A 20,900-nucleotide genomic window follows, 5' to 3' on the forward strand; every position below is an offset into this window, starting at 1 on the left:
ACACACATTTCCTACTCCTAGCGGCAAATTTGTCACGGTCCCTAGTATGCGAGAAACATAAGCAACCAAAAACTCTGAGATGTTTGTAAGGACTTTGTCCAAATGGCATCTCTAAGGTGTTTTACCACCAAGAAGGGTCGAAGGTGTTCAGTTAATCAAGTATCCTCCGGTCAAAACACACTCACCCCAGAAATCGATCAGAAGATGTGCTTGAAACCTGAGTGCTCTGGCTACATTCAAAATGTGACGATGCTTTCTCTCCACACGACCATTTTGTTGTGGTGTCCCAACGCAGGAAGTTTGAAATAAAATTCATTGCTTGTCAAAATATGGCTTTAAGATTTAAACTTTGTTCCATTATCACTTCTTACCACCTTAACCTTCTTATTAAATTGTCGTTCAATCATGACACAAAAATTTTTGAGTGTTCTACCAACTTCACTCTTTTTAGCCAACAAATAAATCCAAATCGCTCGAGAATAATCATAAACAATTGTCAAAAAATATACAACACCGCAAGATGAAGGTACTCTATAAGCACCCCATAAGTCACAATGAATCAATGCAAAACTATCGGTTACTTTATTGCCGCTTTGAATAAAAACATCTCTAATTTGCTTCACCTTCAAACAAACATCACAGGTTTTGTTCTTACTATTACTAGTATTAAGAAGCAAACTAACCATTTGATAAGAAAGGTGTCCCAATCTCTGATGACACAAATCACATGATCCAATTCCATTTGTCTTGTAAGCACGAACCGGTGCCACACCCTTGAAGACGTAAACCCCATCAAACTATTCATCTGCACCAATCAGAGTCCTCGAGATGCGGTCATGTATCACACACAACTTATTAGTAAACGTTACAATACAATCTGTTTCACGAAGTAACCAGCCTACTGACAATAAATTACAATTGAGTTTTGGGACATATAATGCGTGCAACAATTTAAAATTATTTCCAAGTTCAACAGTGTCTTCTTTCACGGCCTCGGTGTACGCACCGTTGGGTAAACTAACAGGACAAGGTGCAACATCATAGCTGTCGACGAGCACATTCAAATTCCCTGTCATGTGATGTGACGCCCCAGAGTCAACAATCCATTCCGTGGAGTAATTCTTGCTAGAGAGTTTTTCATTAGTCCTGGTTTTGTAAGCATTAAGCATGCTTACAAGAGTCTGCCATTGCTCGTCATTAAGCCCGTTCATTCCGGCCATGTCTGTCAGACGGTCCAATAGACTTATTCGAGCTCTTACCGTTCCTATCATTGTTGGCAGCCATGGTGACCAATTAGCAAGATTCGTCCGAGCTGATTGAAACACATTGAGTTTGATTCTAAGAGGAAGATGGATGAGGCTCACGAAGAAATCAGAACAAGTGAGCCCACCGATTCCGAGTCAAACCCGAGCTCCTGCCTGGTTTCCTCCAAACCCGCAACGTCGAGCGAGAACAGGTGAAGCGGAAGGACCGAGAAAAGAAGGGTGAAGTCCCTAGAGATCGTCCCTACGGTCACTGCTTGGTCGTTGGGATCGCCAAGTACCCAAAATTTTTCACCACCGGACTGGTGGGGAAAATCAATCACAATTCTGAGCCTGGATTTCTTCCAACGGATTCTGTCTGCAGTGAAGTTGAAGGGCCTTAAGCAGGACATAATCAGCAGGATCTTGATAAACTACTCACATAACTCTCTTCAGGGTGTCATAGTCAAAGACCCTCAATCGATTAAAGGAAGCTCGTTGGATACAGAGTTGCAGAAGAAACAAAGAGTGATTGTAGAAGCAATCGTAAGTTTGCGACCAACTCAGTCAAGAAAGAGTTCAGTACCGATAGCCTTCCTTTCCAGACTGTTGAAAACTGCAATAACGGGGTTGGCTTCTACAGCTTACAGAGCTGATTTAGAGAGGCGGATTGGTCTGCAGCTGGATCAAGCTATCCTTGAAGACGTCCTTATACCTGCAAACTCATCCACTGCATGGAATCAACAGATATCAACAGATCTGTATAACCCATCACTCACGATCCGGGCATGATCTGGGAGTAGCTCTGCTAGAACGATGAACTTCGACGGCATTAAGGATTCTGAACGCTACCGACTGTGTAAAACCATCGATTGTCAAAAGCTATCTCAGGAAGCCTGCAGCCATGCAGCTCAGAATGAAAGACTGCCAGTGCAAATGGCCGTCCAGATGTTGTACTTTCGAGCAGATCAGACTTCGAAATGCAATGAATGGAGGCCACAATCATTTCTTCTTCGGTTCAATCAACGGCCAATTCCCCCAACGCTCGTGGCACCGGCAGCGGGACGATCTCCCCAAGAGATAACTACGCCTTTGTGAGAAGAGAGAACAGGGAGTTGAGGCTCGGAGTAGCTCGAATGAGAATGAGGCTGACCGACCTGGAGAGAGATCATGTCTTCATGAAACAGAACCTTGCTCTGATACCATGAAAATTTTCGGAAGCCCAAAAACGATGTTCGTTCCATTGATCGTTATGGTATTTATATACACATACGGTGGAGGAGTTCCTTCTCCCAAGATTTTCTAAAACAAAGTTCCTACTCTAGAAAGGAAAGAAACTTTCTATACAGATCAGTACAAGACTCCGATAAAGACTTTCAAGCCGGGACCCTCGCGAGTCTTTCTTAGCTATCATCACCGGATATTGGCAACCGGCAACCATTTTACACGTGTCCTCCACTCTCGTCAATTTGTAAACAAGAAATTCTCTCTCTCTCTCAGTTTCCTGATTAAAATTACAAACTGCTTCTATTCTCACTACTTTGTTCTAGTTGTCCGTTCAAATCCTGGTTTTCTTCTATCTTTCTGTTATCTCAAGATGGATCTAATTCCATGTCTTCCCAATGAGATTGCCCGTGAATGCTTAATACGCATTCCTTAAAACCAGTTCTCCATTGTCTCGGCTATCTGCAGAGGTTGGAAAGAAGAGGTGGAGTCGGTGCAGTTTCACCAATAGAGGAAGGTCGGAGGATTGAGCCGAGCCATCGTTGCCCTTACGCAAGCTGAACAGAACCAAGTGTCCCCTGCACTAAAGTACCCTGCGACGCTTGCCTACCGGCTTACGCTTTTGGAGCCTGCCACTGGCTCGTGGAGTAGCCTGCCGCTGGCCCCTAGGTTTCCTTATGGTTTGCCGTTGTTCTGCCGGTGCGCTGGGGTTGGACGGAATCTGGTGGTGATTGGCGGGTGGAACTCGATGACGTGGGAAGCACCTAAAGTGGTGTTCATTTTCGATTTCATGTCCGGTAGATGGCACGGTGGGGCTGACATGCCGGGGGGGATCATGATTGTTCTTCGCCTGCGCGTCAGATTCGGATAGGAAGGTTTTCGTAGCTGGTGGGCATGATGACGGGAACGCAATGAAGTCTGCAATGTCTTATGATTTGGCAAAGGACGAGTGGGCCCGCTTTCCGACATGGAAAGGCCCCACTGCCGGTGATGGTTGTTTATCGTCACTGGGTGGATGGGGGGAGAGAGAGGGAGAGAAGAAGACACTCGAGCTCAGGCGAAAGGAGACGAGAGAATGGGGGGAGAGAAGAAGACACTCGAGCTCAAGCGAAAGGAGACGAGAGAAGAGGAGAGGATCGAAATCGAAATCGAAAAAGTGGATTTTGTTTGCAAGCGAACGGCGTTAAAATCGTTAAACTCCCCTGCATGCTTTAAACATTTTACACAAAGTGGATGATGCGTGGCACGTCCTCCTTTTGCGTGAATGGTGCCCTAACAGAAGCTGCCTAATTGAAGCCAGACTCATTATGTATATATTATCTTACATCCAACGGTGGAAAAAAAAACATCTATTCCATTCTATGGTCCCAATTGTTGAATAGATTATAAAAGAAAAATCAGGAAATAATGAGGAAAATGGCAAAAATCTGAAAATTATATGGAAAAAAATAAAAAAATTCATACATTAATATAGAAAAATTTTAGACAAATAGAAAAATATAGAACAAAGTATGAAAATCAAAAAAAAAATCTAAAAATTACATGGAAAAAAACAGAAAACAACTAAAGAGATAAGATTATGATTTATGCCATGCTAGAGGACAGTGTTTTAGTTGTGTTTGAAAACAAATAAAGAGAGACGATTATGATTTATGCAAGAGTTGGGGGTATGCAGGTTTTGGGGTTGTAATCAGGTTCAATTGAAATCAGGTTTTGCCACATCTGAATCTGAACTATTTATTTTTTAACAACTCCATCGATGTGAGTATCAAGATCAATTGACTTCAAACAATTCCAAACCGAAGTCTCCTCTGTTCAAAACTGATGTCATTTCAAAGATAATATTAATTATTTTACTTATAGTGAAAAAATGAAGAAAAGTAAACTGAAGTCTCCTTTGTTCAAAAATTATGAATTTATATATACAAAATTTAGAAAAAACAATGATGAAAGAGCAAACTGAAGTCTCCTCTATTCAAAAACATGATGATTAGAACGATAGAATGGTGAAGGAAACACGGATCTGTTTTTTCAAGTGATGAAAGAGCAAACATCACACCATTCAATCAAAACAAAAAAAAAAAAAGAAAAAAAAACAGAAAAAAAAAACTCAAAATGCTTGAAGAATACAGAGCTGGTATCTCTAGCGATCGAACACACAGTGATTGAAAAAAAAAAAAAAAAAAAAAGAAAAAAACTTGAAGAACACAAACTTCTGGTGAATGAAAAAAAGTCTGGTGACCAAACAGATGGTAGAACTGATCTCCATCATTCTGTTTGATTCTCCAGTGGCTAGCTACACTCGACCTCCAACGGCTGAAAAAAATGCAAAAGAGGGTTAGGGTTCGTTAAAAACATAGGAGAAACATTTACGATATGGTGCATTGTGATGCACCATATCAATTCAAATAATGACCATGTTGGATGCCACATCACTGCCATCTCATGTCCCTATTGGCAATAACGAGTTGTAGCTCCACGAAACTGCAAATTCGGCGTTGCTCTAAGCCATGCCTTTCCGATTTCCAAGGCATGGCTTGGAGCACTGTTTTTTATGGAAAAAAGGTTCCAAACAAATGCATGTTTCCTATCAATTCAGGTTTTAAAACCTGAATTGATAGGAAACATGCATTTGTTTGGAACCTTTTTTTTCCATAAATTAGGTTCATAACTTTTAATATTCCAATGACAACGATGTCAGCCTTTAAAACTTAAAATTCTTCCAATCTGAAATTAAATTAGGTTCATAACTTTTAAATCCTAATTATAACTTTGAACTTCAACCAAATTGAGCCCAAGTTGCACCTCCGATAAAATCTTAGGACTCGCTTGGTTCACAAAAGTAGGGGTCTAGAATCATAATCAGAATGGACTATTCTAAATCCAATTGTTTGGCTGGGTGGAATTGGAATCCTATTCTCATTCCTGATGGAATGGCATTCTCCCATTTGAGGGGAATATCTATTCCCTTCCCTTCTCTTCCTTTCCCTTCGGAATGAAATCCCATTTCAGTTAATTCCAATTTGCATTCCGATTCCTGACTGAAACAAACAAACAATAAGAATAGAGCATTCCAATCCCAAAGGATTTTGATTATGATTCTAATTCCAACTATAAACCAAGAAGATCCTTAAAAGAATGGAAAGTGATTTATGTCATGTTTGGGAGTGCTTAAAAATAAGTGCTTATTCTAAATAAATGCTTACTATCGAGGGGCCCATGCTATGTAGGGGCAAAACATGATGATAAATTTGAAATAAAAAATTGGAAATGAAGAAATTAATAGAGAAATTGCAAATCTGTAACCGTATTGGATGATTAAGCAAGGATAGAAAAAGTAGTTCAAAGTGTGATACATAAGCCAAAAAGAAAAAAAAATAAAGCAATAGTTCTAAAGTTCATAAAGATGTTGTAACGTGCTTAATAATTGCAGATGCGTTATCATGAAGGTAATAACGCTTCAATGAAAGCTGATTCATTTGTAAGAGTTGAAGCAAAAAGAGAGTTCTTAAAGAATGTTCTTGCCCTATTTATTTGTTGAGCTAGTCTCTCCAATGTACAAGCTCTTGTCAATGCCTAGAAAAGGAAGATTCCGTGTAAATTGTGAGCAGTAGTGTCAAACTGCCAAAAAAAAATAAGCTAGAAAGAAGGCCATCATGTAAGATGGAGCGAATAGATGAAAGGCCGAAGGAAAAAAACACACACATACATAATCGACCAATAGATTAGAGGCCATCAGAACCCATGGCTAGAGACTCTTGACCCAGAGTCTTGGGGACTATCAACAGTTTGCAACCCAATAGGAATAGTAGCAAAATTGGCTTTGCCTTCAAGATTTGCAACATTTTGCCTCAGATGCCTAACTTCGGCAGCGGACATGACCCCCAATGTGCTCACATTTGTATGAGCAATACATATAGTCCAGATAGTTCACATCCTCTATATGTATTGCATAATATTGATTGAGCCTCCTTATAGCATTCTGGCAAGCATATTGATGGGCCTCTGCACTAGTAGGGTTGGGCCCCCGAGTGAAGGTCTATTTCTCATTGTGGACAGTAAGCACAAGGCTGGTGTTATAGCCACATTCATCATTTTCCACCAAGTACACGGGCTAAGGAATCCCAAGGAATCGAAGCAAACATCTCAAGACACTTTTAAAACAAATAGGGAAAACAATATCACCTAGCAGTCCATATCTACAAGAAATGTGTAGTAAGATTACATTATAGAAGGAGGCTTATAGCATTGAAGGCACACATTTATTCTATCAAGCTTCAATGTCTTGATTCTTCCTAGTAAAGTAATTGACATGATTGCCTAATGGAAAAAATAAAATAAACTAAAACAAGGAATAGAGAGTAACCAATAAAAAGAAAAGCTAAACCAATAATATTGAAAAAAAAAAGCACCAGACATATACGGCATGAGTAACGCCAAACAAAATTAGCAAAGTCATTAAAGAAAAAATCAAAAACAAGGAATAGAGTAACCAATAAAAACAAAAGCTGGACCAATAATACACAGAATATCCATAATAAAGACTACATATACAAAAAAGGCACCAAACATATTCGACATGAGTAACGAAATTAGCAAAGTCAAAATAGTCACAAGACCTTGAATGCTTCAAGGTGTGAGATTAGAGACTTTGGGGATGAGAAAAAGACCAAAAAACCTTCAATTAATGCTTAGCCTTTGAATCTTGAAGTTAATGGTTAGAAGCTGAAAACAAGAAAAAAAAAACAGTGAGAAGAAGATAAGGAATCAAGCTAAATAAACAAAGAAGATAAAGAATCAATTATCTGGTGGATGCAATGAATCAAAGTAGCAGGAGGATGCTAGGCAAAAGACACCCAAAGATATATAACATGAGGTGGGGTGGGACCTCTATGTCATGGGTGCAAAATGCAGTCGCTCAAGAAATCTGAAGTTCTGTAACTCTTCTCCAGTCGTGGGTGTCAAATGCTCCACAGATGTGTTACATTGTCCAACTTGAATCTCAACATGCCCCAACTAGATTGGACCTTCCATTTTCCAATCTCAATACGCTCCGACTAGGTCAGATCTCAAGGACCACAAATTTGTTATGAATTCAAAAGGCAATTGGGAGTTGGTGGGTTGGATGAGGAGTTGATGCCTCCACCTCCAGTTACAAATGAAAAGCTTCCTATGCCTCTGCCTTCAGAATCCATTGGAAAGAAGTCCGCGAAGAGAATTTTGATTTGATAAGGTAAAGTAGGACCAGAACAGAATCCCAAGTCTGAGAGATCGATAATGCGCAATATTAGTGCAGAAACAGAATGATGATGGTGCAAAGTAAGTCAGAGTCGCCTTCTTCCCATTTGGAAGATCAGAATCCCGAGTCTGAGAGATCGATGATATTCTTTGTAGAAACAGTCGCCTTCTTTCCATATCGATCGAAAAGAAACATCCTGTCTTAAACCGAGTCTGAGACGATGATGTTAAAAACCGCCATTGAAAAGATGTCAATGGACTGGTGAAACGTCTTTTAAATGTGCTCAGAAGGCACCGCCGTTGAAAACGTCTTTAATACCGCTTTTCTTTAACCGCCATCCTGTCTTCAGCTGAGTCTCAGAAGGCACATTAATACCGCTTTTGCCCCTGCTTAATCATCCAATGCGCTTCTTTAATACCAATGCTTGAGTACACGTTTCACCAATCCATTAAACTCCTTTGCTTGAGTACATTAAACCCATGCACCAATCCATTATGCACAGGATTCGAATCATCAATCGGGTCCGCCACAAGGGGACATTAAATGTGCTTAGAAAGCACATGATTCTTTAATACCAATCCATTAAACTCCGCTGACGTTTCACCAATCCATGAAAGCATAGGATTCGAATCACCAATCCATTAATCACACACGTTACACAGAAAAATTAATACACAGAAACAACACAGAAAACATAATACACGGAAACAATACACCCATACACCTGTGAGTTTCGCACGTGAAGATGCTTCTTACCAGCTCCACAAGCGGCCACATCTCCTCTCCTTATGCCCCCTTGTTACGGTTCAAAGCAGGTTTAGCCTTGCCTACGCTTGGCAGGCTTACGTTAGAGACATGTCCGTCATTTTCGCCTATAAGACTTTTGGGAGAACTAATGTCATCTTCAGGCAGACCATCGAAAGCTTAACGTACTCCTTGAGGAGGGGTGGTCGACCTCCTTGGGTGCCTAACCTTGGCACTCCTAGACCATCATCCCCTTGCGGGGCGGCCCTGGTTAACGGCTAGCATGGCTACCAGGGTTCCTCATGGGCGCACACTAGCTCATGGGGACAGTGTTGGACTGGCACTGCGCTGCCGACACTCAAGGGAGGCTTGGCACGCGGGCCTAGCTCAAGCATGTCCCTACACCTCGCCAGCCCCTTGCCCAAGCTGATTGAACTATCCCGTTGCCCCCAGCGCACGGGTGGGTTCCGTCCCAAGCGGTTGCCTATCATCATGGCACATCGGTGCCAAGTCACCTCATCGGCGCATGGTCGCCTTCCATGATGGTTGTCCCCGTTTAGCACGTAAGCGGCGCCTCCCATGGACCGGTCTGAGCCAGAAGAGTGCCCCGGCCATTGGACTTGAGGTCATGATCCTGTGCTACTGACTTTGGTGGAGCCATCCCATCGGGCAACTCCTAGCCTCTAAGCGCACAAAGGCTTGTCCTGGCCTGCCTTGGCCAGGACGCCGCACGGGTTTCTTCCGCTGTAGAATTACCCCCGTGACAGTTGGTATCAGAGCCAGTTGGCCAGTTGCAGCCGCAGCTGGTTTTCAGCAGATTAGCCCAGAGCCAGTTGAAGCGGTCATTTCGACAAGCAGCATTTTGTGGGGTGCGGTCCCTAGTCACCTCCACCCAGGATCGAGCATAATTCAGATCAGGCCTGGCAAGAGGCCATTTCATAGTTTGTGGCCCCATTCCAATGACACTAAAACAGCTTCCCTTGCGGTTGCAGACGCTTTGGTTGTTGTCCTCATGCGGTGGCAGACGCGTGAGCCTTGATAGGAATGTGGGTACACTGCCCAAGCAGATTGTTAATCAGGCCTATCAAGAGGCCATTCAATGTTCGCGTTCCCATTCCAATGACCCTAAAACAGCTTCCTTTGCGGGGGCAGACGCATTGGTGGTTGTCATCATGCGGGGGCAGACGCGTGGGCCTTGTTAGGAATGTGGTTACGCTAGCCGTTGGAGCATGGCGGCCCTACACCAGCAAAGTATCAGGTGGACATGCTCAGTTTTCAGGTTGAACACTTGCAGCAGCAGAAGCTTATCACAAGGCGAGTGCATGTTCGGCAACTCATGGGTAAAAGTTGCCACACTCACGTTCGAAGCGGTCAAGTCTCCTTGAGGCAGCAGCAGTGGGGCCCCCTCGGAGTGAAGATGTAGCCCGAGTCGGCGAGGCAAAGCGTAGTTTCGAGGGCCTAGGAGAGCATAAGCCATTGCTAGGTTTGAGTAACCCGCACAGGGCGAGGTGAAGTCTGCAGGCCAGCATGGTGAAAGGGTACCCAGGTCATCGCCAACATGAGGAGTAGACCTATCAACGTGTTCGGTAGCATCACTGAAAAGCTACCAAGAAGACGGTTGAGCCTTGAGGTAAGATGATACATGGGGCGGACCTCCGCGAAGCACCACACACATTTCTTCGAGGGCCCTTCTTTCACAAAACAACGGCATAGCCATTGCGCGGTTTGAGTAACCTCGACACTGGGGTGAAGTCCAGGCAGGCCAGCATGGTGAAATGGTTCCGTCCCCATAAATGGACACCAATATAGGCAAGACCCGGGCTAGCCAGACGAGCCCTGGAACTGGCAAGGAAGTGGATGGCGCGGGACACAGATGCCCATTCACGAGGAAGACCCATTGTCGAGGACAACAATGGATTGAGTGGGGGAGCCTGTTACGGTTCAAAGCAGGCTTAGCCTTGCCTACGCTTGGCAGGCTTACGTTAGGGACATGCCCGTCATTTTCGCCTGTAAGACTTTTGGGAGAACTGATGTCATCTTCAGGAAGGCCACCGAAAGCTTAACGTGCTCCTTGAGGAGGGGTGGTCGACCTCCTTGGGTGCCTAACCTTGGCACTCCTAGACCATCATCCCCTTGCGGAGCGGCCCTGGTTAATGGCTAGCATGGCTACCAGGGTTCCTCATGGGCGCACACTAGCTCATGGGGACAGTGTTGGACCGGCACTGCGCTGCCGACACTCAAGGGAGGCTTGGCACGCGGGCCTGGCTCAAGCATGTCCCTACACCTCGCCAGCCCCTTGCCCAAGCTGATTGAGCTATCCCGTTGCCCCCAGCGCACGGGTGGGTTCCGTCCCAAGCGGTTGCCTATCATCATGGCACATCGGTGCCAAGTCACCTCATCGGCGCATGGTCGCCTTCCATGATGGTTGTCCCCCTTTAGCACGTAAGCGGCGCCTCCCATGGACCGGTCTGAGCCAGAAGAGTGCCCCGGCCATTGGACTTGAGGTCATGATCCTGTGCTACTGACTTTGGTGGAGCCATCCCATCGGGCAACTCCTAGCCTCTAAGCGCACAAAGGCTTGTCCTGGCCTGCCTTGGCCAGGACGCCGCACGGGTTTCTTCCGCTGTAGAATTACCCCTGTGACAGTTGGTATCAGAGCCAGTTGGCCAGTTGCAGCCGCAGCTGGTTTTCAGCAGATTAGCCCAGAGCCAGTTGAAGCGGTCATTTCGACAAGCAGCATTTTGTGGGGTGCGGTCCCTAGTCACCTCCACCCAGGATCGAGCATAATTCAGATCAGGCCTGGCAAGAGGCCATTTCATAGTTTGTGGCCCCATTCCAATGACACTAAAACAGCTTCCCTTGCGGTTGCAGACGCTTTGGTTGTTGTCCTCATGCGGTGGCAGACGCGTGAGCCTTGATAGGAATGTGGGTACACTGCCCAAGCAGATTGTTAATCAGGCCTATCAAGAGGCCATTCAATGTTCGCGTTCCCATTCCAATGACCCTAAAACAGCTTCCTTTGCGGGGGCAGACGCATTGGTGGTTGTCCTCATGCGGGGGCAGACGCGTGGGCCTTGTTAGGAATGTGGTTACGCTAGCCGTTGGAGCATGGCGGCCCTACACCAGCAAAGTATCAGGTGGACATGCTCAGTTTTCAGGTTGAACACTTGCAGCAGCAGAAGCTTATCACAAGGCGAGTGCATGTTCGGCAACTCATGGGTAAAAGTTGCCACACTCACGTTCGAAGCGGTCAAGTCTCCTTGAGGCAGCAGCAGTGGGGCCCCCTCGGAGTGAAGATGTAGCCCGAGTCGGCGAGGCGAAGCGTAGTTTCGAGGGCCTAGGAGAGCATAAGCCATTGCTAGGTTTGAGTAACCCGCACAGGGCGAGGTGAAGTCTGCAGGCCAGCATGGTGAAAGGGTACCCAGGTCATCGCCAACATGAGGAGTAGACCTATCAACGTGTTCGGTAGCATCACTGAAAAGCTACCAAGAAGACGGTTGAGCCTTGAGGTAAGATGATACATGGGGCGGACCTCCGCGAAGCACCACACACATTTCTTCGAGGGCCCTTCTTTCACAAAACAACGGCATAGCCATTGCGCAGTTTGAGTAACCTCGACACTGGGGTGAAGTCCAGGCAGGCCAGCATGGTGAAATGGTTCCGTCCCCATAAATGGACACCAATATAGGCAAGACCCGGGCTAGCCAGATGAGCCCTGGAACTGGCAAGGAAGTGGATGGCGCGGGACACAGATGCCCATTCACGAGGAAGACCCATTGTCGAGGACAACAATGGATTGAGTGGGGGAGCCTGTTACGGTTCAAAGCAGGCTTAGCCTTGCCTACGCTTGGCAGGCTTACGTTAGGGACATGCCCGTCATTTTCGCCTGTAAGACTTTTGGGAGAACTGATGTCATCTTCAGGAAGGCCACCGAAAGCTTAACGTGCTCCTTGAGGAGGGGTGGTCGACCTCCTTGGGTGCCTAACCTTGGCACTCCTAGACCATCATCCCCTTGCGGGGCGGCCCTGGTTAATGGCTAGCATGGCTACCAGGGTTCCTCATGGGCGCACACTAGCTCATGGGGACAGTGTTGGACCGGCACTGCGCTGCCGACACTCAAGGGAGGCTTGGCACGCGGGCCTGGCTCAAGCATGTCCCTACACCTCGCCAGCCCCTTGCCCAAGCTGATTGAGCTATCCCGTTGCCCCCAGCGCACGGGTGGGTTCCGCCCCAAGCGGTTGCCTATCATCATGGCACATCGGTGCCAAGTCACCTCATCGGCGCATGGTCGCCTTCCATGATGGTTGTCCCCCTTTAGCACGTAAGCGGCGCCTCCCATGGACCGGTCTGAGCCAGAAGAGTGCCCCGGCCATTGGACTTGAGGTCATGATCCTGTGCTACTGACTTTGGTGGAGCCATCCCATCGGGCAACTCCTAGCCTCTAAGCGCACAAAGGCTTGTCCTGGCCTGCCTTAGCCAGGACGCCGCATGGGTTTCTTCCACTGTAGAATTACCCCCGTGACACCCTTGCGCTTTAAGTTATATATATGATTTGGGTGGGGGACCACACCATTAAGCACTTATAGGTGTTTGGAAAGTAAGCCTGAAATAAGTGCTTATTTTGAAAATAAGGGCTTATTTTTTAAGCCCAAATTTCCAGCTTTTATTAAATGCTCATACAATAAGCATTTCTTCACATTTGTACTCCCAAAATTATCTATGGTAAATTTTTAGAATACCAATTATATCCTTTTACAAATGCAATTTACAAAGGCACTTTTATAAAAGTAACTTTATGAAAACACTTTTATAAAAGTAATTTACAAAAGCATTTTTAAGAAAGTACTTTTACAAAAGCACTTTTATGAAAGTAATTTTATTTATGAAAGCACTTTTATGAAAGTACTTTTACGAAAATACTTTTATAAGAGCACTTTTTTGTTTATAAAAGCACTTTTATGAAAATAATTTTATAAAAATACTTTTACAAAAGCACTTTTATGAAAGCACTTTCACGAAAATATTTTTATGAAAGCACTTTTACGAAAGTACTTTTATAAAAGCACTTCAACAAAAGTATTTTTATAAAAGTGATTTTATGAAAGTACTTTTATCAAAATTCTTTTATAAAAGCACTTCTATCGAAGTACTTTTATTCATTCACTTTGGATTAGATATTTTGAAAATTTGAAAGAAAATGAAGGACAAAAGAGTTACAATTGCTTGTTTAAGTACTTATTGAAGAAAAAGATTACCAAACGCTCAAGATGAAATAAGTTCTTATTTTAAAATAAACACTTAAGAAAACTGAGTGCCAAATATAAATAAGTGATTATTCGAACAAGCACTTGTTTTTAAGCACTCCCAAATATAGCCTCTCATCCCCCGTTCTTTCTATAAATTGGGGAAAAGACAAAAACACCACCATATTTTGACTTCTAGGGTTCAGAGCATATGTCCAGAACTATGACAAAGGAGAAGTGCCTTCAGTCCTTCACCACTAGCCAAAAGCTTAAGGCATCTATTCTATTGTATTGTATCGTTTTAAATCCGTCATATATCTGCTAGTCTAATGGTTCCTTTCATTTTGATATATTTAATTTAAGACGAGCGGTGTATGTGATGCATTTCATGAAAAATAGAACCTGAAAGGCTGGAATATTAATGATTTATGGGTATTTACACTGTATTCACCAGGTGATTGGTTACGTAGCTGCCCACGCACTCCAGTCCGGTGCAAGCAGCAGATCTCGATTCCCTGTAAACTTTTTTTTTGGTTAAAAATTCTCTGCAATTTCTTTACATCAAAGAATGTATTGCTAATCTATTTTAAAAGTCGGTCTCAAATATTTCAACTAAACAATTCTTCTATAGAGGCATCTATTTTGTGATGGCGCGTCTTTCTGTGTCAACGGATAAAATTTTAGGGCAAACCTTTTTCCATGAAATTAAATTGCACATAAATTTATCTAAAATAAAACCAGAGATATCAAAGAAGATAAAATGTAAATATCTAGCTAGCACTTGATGGTAGAAATTGAAATTGAGCCATTCATTTTCATGAGTACAAGTCAAATGTTCAGACTTAATTGCCCAAATTGATTCCCGTTACAAGAAGGTACAGATGTTAAATCATATCGTAGGACTTGGAAATCATCAAGCTAATAGTTATACGGAGAAATAATAAATACAGAAGCAAAACAGAAGTATAAATGTGGATGAAAGACTACCACCACCTTCAAGTTAATATTTCTTTTTTGAGTTTTGGTTTTCCGTGTATATCTGCCAAGATCTGGAATCTGTTGAGATGTGGATCGCACCACCGTATGGAAGATGGAACAATCCAACACAAGCAACATCAGCGGACCTGAACATTCAATATTCCCTCACAAGTCACAACCCAGGGTGTGGACTTCTTTTTCTTCCCTCACGCAGTCCGGCGGAGGAAAGAGAACGTGTTGGCTGGTGTTCAGTGAATGTAGTAATGTTAGATTGAACAATATAGTGTGAAATATGAATCACACATAAATTAATCGTAGAAATTACCTTTTCGAATGCCTTCTTTGTGAAGGGACCTGAATACCACCCCCAAAACTCAAGGGGGAAGTACCCACATTAATTAAATTAAAAAAAGGAAAAACTAGCGAACAAAGGTGCACCATCACCATGCAATGCTTTTATATCTTGTCATGAAGGGTGACCACTAGATCATGGGCATCGTCTAGAAGCTTCCACACGTCCAGCTGACCAGCCATGCTATTGCACTCTCTAATTATCTCATCCATGCTGCTGTACTTCTCTATGATCAACTTCCTCCTTTGCAACACACTGGCTGCGATTGCATATAGCAATAAGTCATCTGTTGGTGGGGCTCGCTGCCTTATCCTACCCCATGCAGATTTGCCTATGCCAGCCCTTATTGCCGCCTGATCTGCCCACATCACCTCCCAAAGGCATACAGTTTGCTCAAAAGTCAGCTCTCTCCTAAAGAGGACCACTACCATCCTGTATACAAAGAAGCAGTCCTCAGCTTGGAGCTTCTCCAGATGCCTGTAGAGATGAGAATCCTTGCATTTGATGATTTTGGACACAATGTTAAGCTGCCTTCTTATCCCCACCTCATCCAGCCTGAAATTGTGTCGAGCTTTCTTCATGAAACCCACAAAGCACCAAAAGGCCATGTAATCTTCTTCTATCACTGCAATTATTGGAGAGAGCAGGTCACTCATTCCTTGGCAATAACCAATCTCACTATCATAGAGTGCATAAGCCTCAAGGATGGCAACCAGTCGAGCTGCATGGAAAATCCTGCAGGGCTCCAAGTGGTCATAATCCTTCAACCCAACAGCCTTGGCCGAATGCACTGCTCTCTCCTCGGAGACTGCAGCTTGGGCTGGGGAGTAGACCATCCATTCTGCATTTGCTCTAACTGCATCAAGGCGTATGATCCTCTGCCATGTAGCAAAATCTTCATCTGTGTGGGCCTTGGACCACCCTTCTGTCTTAGAGGGAGAGGAATCTTCTTTGGATGGCTTGTCAGGATCATTTTCCTCACTCCCTTCCATGATAGAGAAATTTTGAAAGCCTTCAGATTCTTCAAGAGAGGAGTCTGAGTCAGACGATTCCGAATTGCCTGCTGACGCATCTGCTTGTATAACTCCACTGTTATCATCATCTTCTGCGAATGAGTCGGAGGCTCGATGGACTCCATCATTAACAGGTTGATCTGAATCCTCCTCCTCTGGTGAACCTTCCTCAGTTGAAAGGGAATCCCTAGCACTTACCACATCTTCTGAACCAGGAGAATCCAGGCCTTGGACAAAACCCTCGTTTTCCCCATTACCACTCGCCCCATTGCTACTGGTTCCCCCACATTCCCTCAACTTAGAGGTCTCAATTCTACCTTTTAGGATTCGCCGGCACTCTCTCCGGAGGTTCTCATACTGATTTCTGCATTACAAATAAAGAGAAGCCAGAATCAATGGGATTATTTATTAGATAGGTTTGAAGAGAGGAGTTTCTAGGCTTCCTAGATATAGATGAAAGAGAATTGCCAAAAGAGGTGGGGATAAGGTTTAAATGAACTTTGCAACAATACCTCTTCTGACTTCTGATAGTATCTCTTTCTTCTTTGGAACTGCTCAACTCATAGCTGTTGACCAAAAGTTATATGAGACAATCAACTCCAGCCACTAGCAAAGAGCAATAAAGCTTATTTCCAACATGAACTACCCTATTTTTCCCATAAAGAAGGATGATCTGGCTAATCTGAACAACTCAAGCTTAAATTTTGTCCAATTAAAAATGAATGATGAAAAGGCAAATTTGTGGGGCCATTTTAAGCCAAAAATTGCATTGTGACATGGATGATGCCTGGGTTCTCTTATGAATAAATAAGGAGCCTAAACATCTAGGGAATCTCCCATATAGCTATATGGTTGCCTCATGCTTCCCTCTATTGATGGACCATTTTCAGCTTCAAACCCCCTGCCAAATTGCCATAGTCAAAATAAACCCACCTTTGAGAGAATTTTCAAATTGAAATACTTATTATGAAGTCATACTTAGACAGCACTAATGATCCAGGGAGAACTCCAATACTAGATGGGACATAGGGCTGGTAATGGAATGACCAGTGGAGTGAATATGCCTACTCCAGAGAGTCCCTATCCAATGGATGGTTAGCAATAGCCACAAAATTATTTCATGTGGCACTGTGGAAGAAATAGATGGGATAGTCTAATAAACCATCCATCCCATAGGGGACCCTCTTGATTATTACAACATGCCAAATCACCCAGTGCTCTTTAGCCCTATAGTCTATACCCAATCTTGTTTTGACATTTTTCATAAATGATACTTGACATCCAAAGTGTCAATCTTAAAGTTTAAAAATTTTACATAAAATAAGCTCATTCTGGAGATTTGACATAGGTTTAGGGCTTGAGTTTGCTACATGATTAGTGGGTAGCAAGAGGAACTCATTTAGACTGATTAACCAAATGATCTGATAGGATACCCGCTCTCTTTATGTGGTTATGTGTGTATACTGTAACCCAAACACATACGGATGCTTACATTCCAAGGAGAAATGGCCAAACCTCTGCCCTGATGCTCGGATCAACACCCTGCATCAGAAATATGAGGAATGAGAACTACTGGTAGAGTGAAAAATACAGCCAGAAGGTTAAATGGAACACAATATAAGACACTGTGATGCTAAATGTTATTTAGTATAAATGCATATATGCTTACTCCACTGCGAATTTTTTTCAAAAATTTTAGTCCACCACCACGGAGTTTTCCATCTGGTGTATATAATCTCTTCCATTGATGAGGTGAAAGAACACGTTTTCTTCTCCTACGAGACCACGGAGATTTAAGGCTACCCCTGAAAGTGAAGGGACAACATTTTTCAGTTCCATTAAAGCACCTATAATACATGAACAAACAACAAACAGAGGAAGAGAACAATCTACAATCTTGGACAACTACAGCAAATTGTACCATGAGTCAAAACATGCAAAAGGTATTACATAGATTACAAAACCAAAATGCTGATTAGGGGAAAAAGCTCTTATATACAAAGAAAGTGCATAGGCTGATTATCTGACAAAAAAGAACCACACCCAATCAACAAGAACATAAAAAAAAAAAAAAGTCACCAAACACAAAAGGATACGGCAAAGCCCCCTTCTAACACAAGAAGAAACTAAACAAGAGGAAAAAACTACATATATACCCAATTCTTTTTTACCAAGATAAATAAGGTACCAATAAAAACTGCTTAGTATAAATCTCTACTTATCCAGCCCTGTGCTTGATTTCCAAGTTAATAATGTAATGCACGCTCTAAGCCCAATAAAAAACAATAAAACCCATACCAATCAAGTAGTCAACAAGTGGAACCAGAATCTTACGCAATTCCAAAAAGAAAATTTGGGAAAAGAAATTGTAGGGGAAATAAAGAAGTAACAGATTAATGGAGGATGAACATCATAGAATACTTCCAGATCAGATCGAAAGTTAATAAAGGGAAAATGTAATAGAAGTAAATGAAAGTTGAAAAGATGGAAAAGAATGAAGGATCAAGAAGAGAACTTACCGATCAGAGGGAAGTGGTGAGGATGATGCAACGACGAAAAGAACCGATCGCAAATGAATCCACGATGACGACGACGACGACGGTGAGGAAGAGGAGTTGGTGTTGGATGACGACGAAGATGAAGTGTGAGTGCGACGGAGGGCTCTCATTTAGGGTAACTTTTAATTTTCTTTTTTTTCTTCTTCTTCTCCTACCTCTACTGCTACTACTACTTTTCTTTTGAGTTTATAGTTTCTAGGGTTTTTGTTGTGATTTTGGTGGTAGTGGCGGTGATTATAATGAAGACTTTTTACCTACGGGAGTAGATGAGGGTGGCGGCCAAGGCGAGGCCAGCCATGGCCGTCACTGCGATCCGCTATTCCGACATTCGAAGGCGCTTCAACACCTCAAAAGGCTCCGTCACCACTACTGATGATGCCTCCGTTGCTACCACCTCCCACAAGGTCCGATCATTACTACCACCGGAATTCCACCAGCACATCGATAGCTCTACTGCAATTACACTCTTCCCCACGCCCAATCGCAACCGCAATCGCAATTGGTACTCCACCATCACCAACTGAAATCAACTACTTTTACTTTTTCCTTCCCTCTTCCCTCCCTCCCTCCCTTCCCCTTGCCTCCTCCCTTTTCTCTCTCTCTCTCTCTCTCTCTCTCTCTCTCTCAAAGTACTAGTAAACCAAATAGTGGTAGTAGACAAATAGTTGATTATTTAATAATATTTTAATAATAATAATACTCGTCTAATGAAAATTAATCAAATCGTTCTCTCTGTAGTTTTCCTCCAAAAAAAATAAAGAACTAGGAGTACTGAACCCAAAACGGAGACTTGAGAGAAGACTATAGAAGAGAAGGAACTCACACGCATTCCCACAGGGTTTTTTTTTCAGTAATAAATGAAGAAGTTCTTACGTTATTCTATTTCCAGTAAAAAAAAAATGGTAAACTACCCTTTGATTTGGAAATAATTACTAAAGTACCCTTCCTTCTTTTTTTTTTATTCCTTTGTAAATTGTAACAAGAACGAATGAATGATATGAGATGATACATCATACACGATGAACATGATGGATCCTTGGAACCCTAGATCTTCCCGCTTTACCTTTGTAGATATCACTTTATCAGGACAGTGAACAATGATCCCTCATCTGTCAGTCGTCACTCATTGTATTGAACCTTTCTCTTTTTTGTTTTCTAATTTTCTCACAACTCACAAGTAAAGTAATATTAAAGTAATATTAGTGACTTATTTATACACGTGGCAATTTAATTGTTTATAACTTTTGACGAGGAGCAAAATCGGTGGTAGATGTTTTGGGGAGGTGGGAGGGAAACGATCAAACGAATTAACGAAACGAGAAATGAACAAAAGCAAATGGAGTTAAACCGTACAGGTTTTTTCGGCCCCATAGAAATAGAATCTTTCAGTCAGAACCGACCAAGCACACATTACCCCGCCATTAAATTAAAACATTATAAAAACAAAACGGAGGGGAAGCAAGGGATGATGATATTGATTGGAGTAGTACACTTTTACTTGATTAATTTGCACTGATTGGAGTAGTGACTAGTGAGAACAAAACTTTTTTCTCTTGAAATCACATTAATTTGCACTGATTCATCTCTTGGGACATTCTGGTTAATATGAACTTTAGGGGCCGCCCAAATAGCATAATTGCTCAAAGCGTGGTGGTGGTGATCAGTGATCACACAGAAATTTCAACTGACTCGTGCGTCAAAAATTATAATTCTCCTAATGAATACTGTATAGTGAAGTGATGACTATGACTTGACTTTCATCGCATAATTATACTTTTTGCTATACATAAATACGTAATTATATTATAAGTAGGAGGATCTTTTAGTCATTTAAGAAGAAAAAAAAAAAAAAAAAAAAGCCATTTTAATTTCTTGGTTCTTTCCCTCTCCTCCTCTTCCTCTAGTCTCGAATGAATGTGAAACGAAGCGTCTCTCTCTATTTCTCTTTTTCCTATCACCCTTTTGCTTCGGACAATCGGACTTGGGAAGAGTCGTTAGGCAGAGACCAGACCGGAGACGGAGAGCCTCTGCTTTCAAAGGGCTATCAATTACCAATTACAAATACGAGCTTGAACTCCTTAGAATGCGGTCCGGTCAACATGTTTGGTCAAACAAAATCCTCTGACGGAATATGCGATGCGATGAAACCGAGTAGATTTCCCCTGCCCATCCCCAATAGCTTCCAACTCCATAGACGGAAGATACAGATATTAAGATATTAATCCTTTCTGTAAAAATTCAACCCCACAACGACGACGATACCTCTGTTCTCTGATCAAGCTTTGAACTAATCTTCTTTGTTTTAGTG

The 20,900-nt window shown here is 42.8% G+C and overlaps 1 protein-coding gene and 1 pseudogene across 2 annotated transcripts; one reads left to right on the forward strand and one right to left on the reverse strand.

Moving 5' to 3' along the window:
• Window positions 1–2,786: 2,786 nt before the first annotated feature.
• Window positions 2,787–3,652, forward strand: LOC148881079 (F-box/kelch-repeat protein At1g80440 pseudogene; annotated as a pseudogene).
• Window positions 3,653–14,476: 10,824 nt separating this feature from the next.
• On the reverse strand, window positions 14,477–19,419 carry LOC148881080 (rab GTPase-activating protein 22-like). 2 transcript variants are annotated; one of them, XR_016104738.1, is made up of 6 exons: window positions 18,554–19,413; window positions 17,704–17,839; window positions 17,527–17,576; window positions 16,547–16,600; window positions 14,995–16,398; window positions 14,477–14,910 (listed from the first exon to the last, which is right to left on the reverse strand). XR_016104738.1 is itself a non-coding variant. In XM_088963341.1 (5 exons), exons 1-5 carry the CDS (start codon window positions 18,700–18,702, stop codon window positions 15,126–15,128), a joined length of 1,662 nt encoding a protein of 553 aa, XP_088819467.1. In that variant the 5' UTR covers window positions 18,703–19,419; the 3' UTR covers window positions 14,477–15,125. The 2 variants fall into 2 exon arrangements, 1 of the variants encoding a protein (XP_088819467.1); XM_088963341.1 differs by having other exon boundaries at window positions 14,477–16,398; window positions 18,554–19,419.
• Between the last annotated feature and the right edge of the window lie 1,481 nt (window positions 19,420–20,900).

Source organism: Nelumbo lutea, chromosome 1 (genome assembly GCF_056320005.1).
Source record: "Nelumbo lutea isolate HS-2025 chromosome 1, American lotus-T2T, whole genome shotgun sequence".
Taxonomy (NCBI): domain Eukaryota; kingdom Viridiplantae; phylum Streptophyta; class Magnoliopsida; order Proteales; family Nelumbonaceae; genus Nelumbo; species Nelumbo lutea.